This window comes from Eriocheir sinensis, chromosome 63, assembly GCF_024679095.1.
Source record: "Eriocheir sinensis breed Jianghai 21 chromosome 63, ASM2467909v1, whole genome shotgun sequence".
Classification (NCBI taxonomy): domain Eukaryota; kingdom Metazoa; phylum Arthropoda; class Malacostraca; order Decapoda; family Varunidae; genus Eriocheir; species Eriocheir sinensis.
This window is the reverse complement of record NC_066571.1, coordinates 5,690,839-5,698,282: the sequence shown is the minus strand read 5'-3', so window position 1 is coordinate 5,698,282 and position 7,444 is coordinate 5,690,839. Positions and strand designations below refer to the sequence as shown.

Below are 7,444 nucleotides of genomic sequence, written 5' to 3'. Positions count from 1 at the left end.
TATTTTCTTCACTTATACCCATTTTCTCCTTTCCGTTCCTCCTATTGCTCTGCTGCTGTTTTTACTTTCCTCTGTAATTGTGTTCGGTTCTTCTGTTCAGTCCTCCTCCTTCTCTCTGCGATATGTGTTGGTCTTTGTTTCGTGTTTGTGTGTTTAGAAGTTGTGAAGTATTTTGTGTTTGTCTAGTTCAGTTATTTTTCAGGAAGGTTGTTTTGTACTCGCTTCAGCGGTGTTTATGCGCTTTCACACAGTCTTTTTTTTTGCGTGTGGTTTCCTGTTTATTACCAAGTGCGAAGTCAGTGTGTGTGTGTGTCTGTCTGTCTGTCTGTGTCTGTCTGTCTGTGTCTGTCTCTCTCTCTGACTTGCCTCACCTGATCTTACCTGTACCTCGACATTCCCTCGTCTCTCCTCTCCTCAAAGGCTCCTCTCCTTAAGGATTTCTGTGCCATGGGAGAGTACCTTGTGTGTTCGGGTTCCCAAATCTAAACTCACCCTCTTGTTGCCCTTCCTTTGTTCCTTGTTTACTTGCGTTCACATTAATTGTATTCATTTCTCACCCGCTCTCCTTCGCCCTTACTCTCCCACGCTTGGCTACTCTGTGTGTCTGTGTCTTTCTGCCTCTCATATCTCCTTCCTTTCATTTCTCCTCCCTGTGCACATCCTTCACCTCATCCTTCTTCCTTCCCTCTTTCCTCCCCTTGCACACAATCCTTCGCGTCTCCCTTCTCCTTCCTTCTCATCATCTTCCTCCTCAGCTTCCATCTCCCTCGAGCGTCACTTCTAAACACTAACAATATCTCCTACACTTACCTCGTCCCACATCCGGCAATCCATCGAGCCAGTCAGACTTTACGTACCGGCATGCCACTCAGTCACTCAGCTTTAGAGGCCGTGCAATCCATCTAACTTGACTTGCATCGACTCTGGTTGGCTACAAACAAAGCAGTTGATGGACTCTGATTTGGTAAACAGACACGAGCCAGTGCAACCGACGCGAGTATGCAGGATCATCGAGACCTGCCGAAGACACTTACTCAGCACTGGTTAAATCTTATCAAAACACGCTAAAGACACTTGTTTTGCACTGGTTTTCCTTTCGTATCTAGACGCTGAACAAACTTATTATTCACTGACCTAGACGTATAAAGACGCTGACCTTCTAGACGTATAAAGACGCTTATGCTACAATGGGTGTCCTACCATATCTAGACATAATTTTTCTACACTGATTTTCGCAACCTCTCTAGAAACTGACGAGTTATTGTTCTAGAAATGCTTAAGACTTCTATATTGTTTTTTGTAACTTATCTATACTTGCTAAACTGACTTGGGCACTGATTTCCCAACCTAATCTTTACCAGCGTCGGGATTTATCTCCAACATTACCCAGCGTTGGTATGTATCTAACGAACCAAAGAAACTTTTATACAAGTCTCCCCTCCCTAACGGAACATGCATCCATCCCTATGTCTCTTGTAAGCGGGTGTCTCAACGGCCGCTCTGCTTCAGGCGTGGAATACAACTCTTCCCAACCAAACACATTCTTTTGTAATCTTCCAGCGGGTGTCTCGACGACTATGGAATCTTCCACAAGCTGTTCAATGCGTGGAACACCGACCCGTGCACCAGCCACTTCTGCAACCCTTCCGGCATCTATACCCAAGTGGTCCGCTGCCCCACCCTGGGCCCTATGCCGCACCCAAACTGTGTGGTGCAGGTACCGGACGGACAGTGCTGCGCCGAGTGGGTGTGCGGGTGAGTGGGTGTGGCGGGTGAGTGCGCGGGTGAGTGCGCGGGTGAGTGCGCGGGTGAGTGCGCGGGTGAGTGCGCGGGTGAGTGCGCGGGTGAGTGCGCGGGTGAGTGCGCGGGTGAGTGCGCGGGTGAGTGAGTGGATGAGTGCGCGGGTGGGTGGGTGTGGGCGGGCGGGCGGGCGAGCGGGTGTGCGCGGGCGCGCGGGCTGGCGAGCTAGCTAGCGATCACGCGAGCGAGCGGGTGGGTGTGCGCGGGCGGGCGGGCGGGCGGGAGTGAGTGAGTGGTGGGAGGAGTGAGTGGGTGGGTGTGCGCGAGTGAGTGAGTGAGTGGGTGGGTGGGTGTGCGCGGGCGAGCGAGCGAGTGCGCGGGTGGGTGGGTGTGGGCGGGCGGGCGAGCGAGCGAGCGAGCGAGCGAGCGAGCAAGCAAGCGAGTGAGTGAGTGGGTGGGTGTGCGCGAGCGAGTGGGTGGGTGTACGCGAGCGAGCGAGTGAGTGGGTGGGTGTGCGCGAGCGAGTGGGGGGGTGTACGCGAGCGAGCGAGTGAGTGAGTGGGTGGGTGTGCGCGGGCGGGCGGGTGGGCGAGCGAGCGAGCGAGCGAGTGGGTGGGTGTGCGCGGGCGGGCGAACGAGCGAGCAAGCGAGCAAGCGAGCAAGCAAGCAAGCAAGCAAGCAAGCAAGCGAGTGGGTGGGTGGGTGTGCGCGAGCGAGCGGGTGGGTGGGTGTGCGCGTGAGTGGGTGGGAAGGAAATGGGTGGGTTGTGTTTAAAGTGTATGGAAGGGGAGGTGAATATGATGAAAGACGTTGTTTAGATCAATAGGTGAAGAGGAAGGGAAGGAGAGGGAACTGAAAGGGAACGGCGTGGAGGGGGAGGAAAAGGTAACTGAAAGGTAACTAAAGAGAGGAAAAAAAGAGGTGCATGGGTTGGGTGGCTGTCAGGGTGAGCGGTTGCCATATTTCCATCTCTTAGCATGTTCTCGTTTTCTCCTTTAAATACCACGGCAACTTTTTTTCTACCCCGCCAATAGGGACGACTGCAGGCTGATCTTCTGTGGGACGCCTCCTCACGGGGACTGCACCTCCCACCGCCCCCCATTGGCCTGCTGCGACGAGTGGACCTGCGAGTGAGTGTTTAAGGGCGTGGGTATTGTTACATAGTGCTGATATACGTATAGAGTTGATGGTCAAGTATACATGGACAACCAGTGTGAAAATGTGTATGGATTAAGGAAGTTAGATCGTTTAAGGGGTGGTAAAAGTCCTTCTCGGATATGCTTTCAAGTGTAGACGGGTGTAGGCAGGTGTAGATGTGTAGGCGTGGAAGGAAATGATGCGTGTTCAGAGTTGCTACAGATCGTGTTGGAGATTGTAACAACTCTCCATGTAACATAACCTCAACTCTCCATGTAACATAACCTCAACTCTCCATGTAACATAACCTCAACTCTCCATGTAACATAACCTCAACTCTCCATGTAACATAACCTCAACTCTCCATGTAACATAACCTCAACTCTCCATGTAACATAACCTCAACTCTCCATGTAACATAACCTCAACTCTCCATGTAACATAACCTCAACTCTCCATGTAACATAACCTCAACTCTCCATGTAACATAACCTCAACTCTCCATGTAACATAACCTCGACTCACATGGTCCATGTAACATAACCTCGACTCACATGGTCCATGTAACATAACCTCGACTCACATGGTCCATGTAACATAACCTCGACTCACATGGTCCATGTAACATAACCTCGACTCTCCATGTAACATAACCTCGACTCTCCATGTAACATAACCTCGACTCTCCATGTAACATAACCTCGACTCTCCATGTAACATAACCTCGACTCTCCATGTAACATAACCTCGACTCTCCATGTAACATAACCTCGACTCTCCATGTAACATAACCTCTTCTAACCTGACCTCTGCCTCCTAAAATAACCCTTTCTAACCCTTTCTCCACCTAACATAACCCCTTCGAACATTTCACCTACTATAACCTCTTCTAACCCGACATCACCTAATACCACTTTTCTTAACTCTCCACCTGATGTAAACTCATTCTAACATCTACACACCTATCCTCCCTCCCTCTTCGTCTTTTTCCTCTTCCTTCTAACTCTGCCTTCACCTCAAAGAACCCATCTCTTCACCTAACAACCTCTTCTCTTCTCACCCCTCCTAGCGGCTGTACCGACGACGCGGGGAAGAGACGCAAGACTGGCGATGTGTGGCTGGAGAACAACTGCCTGTTCAAACGGTGCACCAAGCAGGGCATCACCACCACCAACTTCTGCGACCGATACTACGCGGTAAGTCTTGTCGGAAGGAGAAGGAAGGCGAGGTGAAGAAGGGAAGTTGGAAGGAAGCTATAGGAGGGTTGGATGGGAAGACAGAGAAGGGGAGGGAAGAGAAGAGGTGGGTTAAGTTGGAGGAGTAAGGGAGGGACAGAGGATAGATAGATGGATGGGAAGTTAGAGAAGGGAAGGTTAAGGATTGGGAGGGGAGTGGGGCAAGAAGCTGGGGGTGTTGTCATGATTGTAGTGGGAGGGAAAGTACTATAGATTTTGTTACTCATCTTTATAATAGTGTTTTCTTTGTGAATGGATATTGTTAAGAAAGTTAGTGGTAAGAATAAAGTGTTCAATGAGTCGCTTTGGACAGCCTGGGGTGAAAAATCTATTTATTACCGCTGAGTGAGGTAAACAAAATTGAGGCTGGCAGAGTATAGATAATTCAAAGCCACGAGTAGGAGTGTTTTTAGTATTTTTTGGACCGAAGGCGTCAGTGTTTATTTTGCTTTAGTGTCAAGTGACTCGGTGAAAGAATAAGTACGTCGGGAAGAGTCTAAATTCGCGGTAAACTTGATGAAGGCGGTTTGGTTCATTTTTGGAGTCTGAGTGTTAGCCAAAAGAATAATTAGTTTTAAGCCACTGGAGTACGAAGTTTACTTTTAATTAGATCTCTTAATGAGCTATTTTTTTAATGCTTTGTGGGTGTTTTTATTAGCGACTCGTGTTTCTGAATCTTTTATCTGCTCTTTGTACCCAAGTCTTTTTTTTTAACAAAGACGGCTCAGGGGCCCACAAAAAGGAAACCATAATAAAAAAAGCCCGCTACTCGCTGCTCCTACAAAAAATAATCAAAGGAGGTGGCCGAAAGAGGTCAATTTTGGGATTTGTGATGTATATTGCATTGAGGACTTTTCTGGTGTTTTTTGTTGTAATGATATGATTAACAAACTTGTGAAATGCCAGACAGCTTTGTGTAATGAAAATAACTTTCTCAAAAATGCACAGCCAAAATAAAATTAATGATGCGAGTAAATAACTTGTCAGCCTGGAGGTGAGTGCAAATATGAAATACAAAATACTGACTTTTACGAAGACCAGTGAAGCAACAGACGTGGAATCAAAGCGGGGAAAAGTGTGATACAGGACGAAGGCAACGAAGACCTTGGAAGTAAAGTAAAAATGGCTGAGTGATAAAGTGGCAAAGCTTGAAAACTATGTAAATAAAAACAAATCTACGAAGGGTGCAAATTTAGAGCATACATTATCATAAAGAAGAGAACGGAGGAGAGCATCGAGACACCTCGCTCCAGAAATTGACCCCTCTTTTGGCCAATCTTCTGATTTTTTTTTTTTTTAATAGGGGCAGTGTTTAGCGGGCTATTTTCCTCACGTGATTTTGCCAGTGTTCTGTTTCCTTTGCTGTTTATAAAAGACTAATAAAACCTTTGATATTCATTTTGCTTTCAAACTTCATACTTAATTGCACCATGACCTGATTCCCTTTTTTGCTGGCGTAGTTTCAACGGAGGAAACGCGATTATGAACTTGCGAATGGCGAGGCGGCGGCATCAGGTGCGATGGTAGACACTGCAACGGAACCCTTGAGTCCCTCAGTGGCGGCGTGATGATGTGGCGACTCCTCCTCTGCGCTGCTGGGTGGTGAGTGTGACCTACAGTGTCCTTCCTAACTTATGACCATATTCCAAACTCTCCCTTACAATAATGAGGTTTTATTATAGACTAAAAAAAGCAAAGGTAGCTTGTAAAGGTTTTCGTCGTCCCTAATTCTACATACCTCTCCAAGCTCTCCAATGCCATGCGTCTGTTATTACCTACTGACAAACCAAATACAGCTTGTGTTTTTTGCTATCCCTAAATTCCACCTGGTCACTACTAAATACTGGTTTCCTGGCCTGTTTACGTAATATTTCCACTAACGGGAATTCAACGTTATATTTAGCCGTCAACAGGAACTGAGTATTGTTGACTAGTATTAATGGAAATGAAGCGGAGAACTTGTAATATGGACTCATTTTCTTGTTTAACTTTTTTTTTTCTTAGGCAGTATGATAAAGTTTGGGATAGTTTGCAGTCACTTCCCTTTGTCTCCGGGGTATATTTGCCTTAGTGTCACAAATTACTAAGGGAAAGATTGAAAAATTACCCGAAGGTATCATACTGGCCGAAAGACTGGAAAACTATTATGAACTATTATGAACTATTATGAACTATTATTATTATTTCATATTATAAGGCAAGCATTTTAATTCCATGGTAAGTTTTTACTCATGATTTTAGATTAATAATTTTTGTCATTCTTCTCGGTCTGTTACTCAATTTATATGTTTAGTTATCGTTTTTTAATTTGATTTTTTCTCTGCACTTCTACATTTAATTTTCTGCTTGGTTTCGTTTGACTGCAAGGCATTAATCATTTAAAAGAATGTCAAGTCTCTTTTTTTTTTCTTACCGTCCCGTTTCTTGGTTCCAGCTCTAACGACAGACAAATCCGTCCCTCGTGCAAGACTGTCCTCTGCCTTTACGCCACTCGCTCGGGACTGACTGACTGATCGCCTTTCGTACCGTCTTGGGGAGGGTCCTGTCACTCACTCGCTCGCTCAATTACTTGCTCGTTCTGTTGTGTGAAAGAATGGAGTTTTATTATAGCATATATTGTGTTCTGGAAGTTGTGTATATACGTTGAGTTTATTTATATAAAGATTTGAAGTTTGTAAATAACGTTTTTGGAAGTTTATCTCGAGAAAATTATGAACATTTTTTATTAAATTTGTTATACTTCCTTTCTTCTCTTAATTGTCCTCTTTTTCATCCTTTGTACTCTTTATCATCCTGTTTGACCTTTTCATCCTCTTTTTCATCCTCTTTTCGCTTTTTCCACTTTTTTCATCTTTTTTCATTCTCTTTTTTCAGCTTTTTTCATCTTTTTTCATTCTTGTTTTCATCTTTTTACATCTTTTTTTCATCCTTCATCCTTTTTTCCGCTTCATCCTCTTTTTTCATGTTTTTCTTCCCTTTTTTTCATCTTTTTCTTCCCCTTTTTTTCATCTTTCATCCTCCTCCTCTTTGACCTCTTGATCCTCCTTGTTCGCCCACGCGTTTGGCTGTGCATTTAAATAACGTAGTTTTATAATGATTGACGTGATATATTCTCTGTCTCGTGTGCCTGTGTTTACCGAGGAAGAGTTTGGAAGTTATTAAAGTGTTCGTGTTTTGTGCCATAAGTTGTGAATTGTTTCCGCAACTTCTGGTGAATTCTCGAGTAAATTATGAACAAAGTTTTTTCTGCATCTTTTTATGGTTTTCTTCCCGACCACCTTTTCTTTTTGGTTGCGGTTTTTTTATTCATTTCCAGATTTCCTCCATCGCCT

General features: G+C 45.2%; 1 protein-coding gene across 1 annotated transcript in view; it reads left to right on the top strand.

The window, feature by feature from the left end:
- Nucleotides 1–6,856, top strand: part of LOC126986904 (kielin/chordin-like protein) — a 23,447-nt gene extending 16,591 nt beyond the window's left edge. The window contains exons 12-16 of the mRNA XM_050843397.1: nucleotides 1,561–1,755; nucleotides 2,775–2,870; nucleotides 3,947–4,073; nucleotides 5,573–5,714; nucleotides 6,547–6,856. Of these exons, the coding sequence (XP_050699354.1) occupies nucleotides 1,561–1,755; nucleotides 2,775–2,870; nucleotides 3,947–4,073; nucleotides 5,573–5,680 (526 nt within the window). The 3' untranslated portion in view covers nucleotides 5,681–5,714; nucleotides 6,547–6,856. The remainder of the gene's footprint in view (nucleotides 1–1,560; nucleotides 1,756–2,774; nucleotides 2,871–3,946; nucleotides 4,074–5,572; nucleotides 5,715–6,546) is intronic.
- The last annotated feature ends 588 nt before the right edge of the window (nucleotides 6,857–7,444 follow it).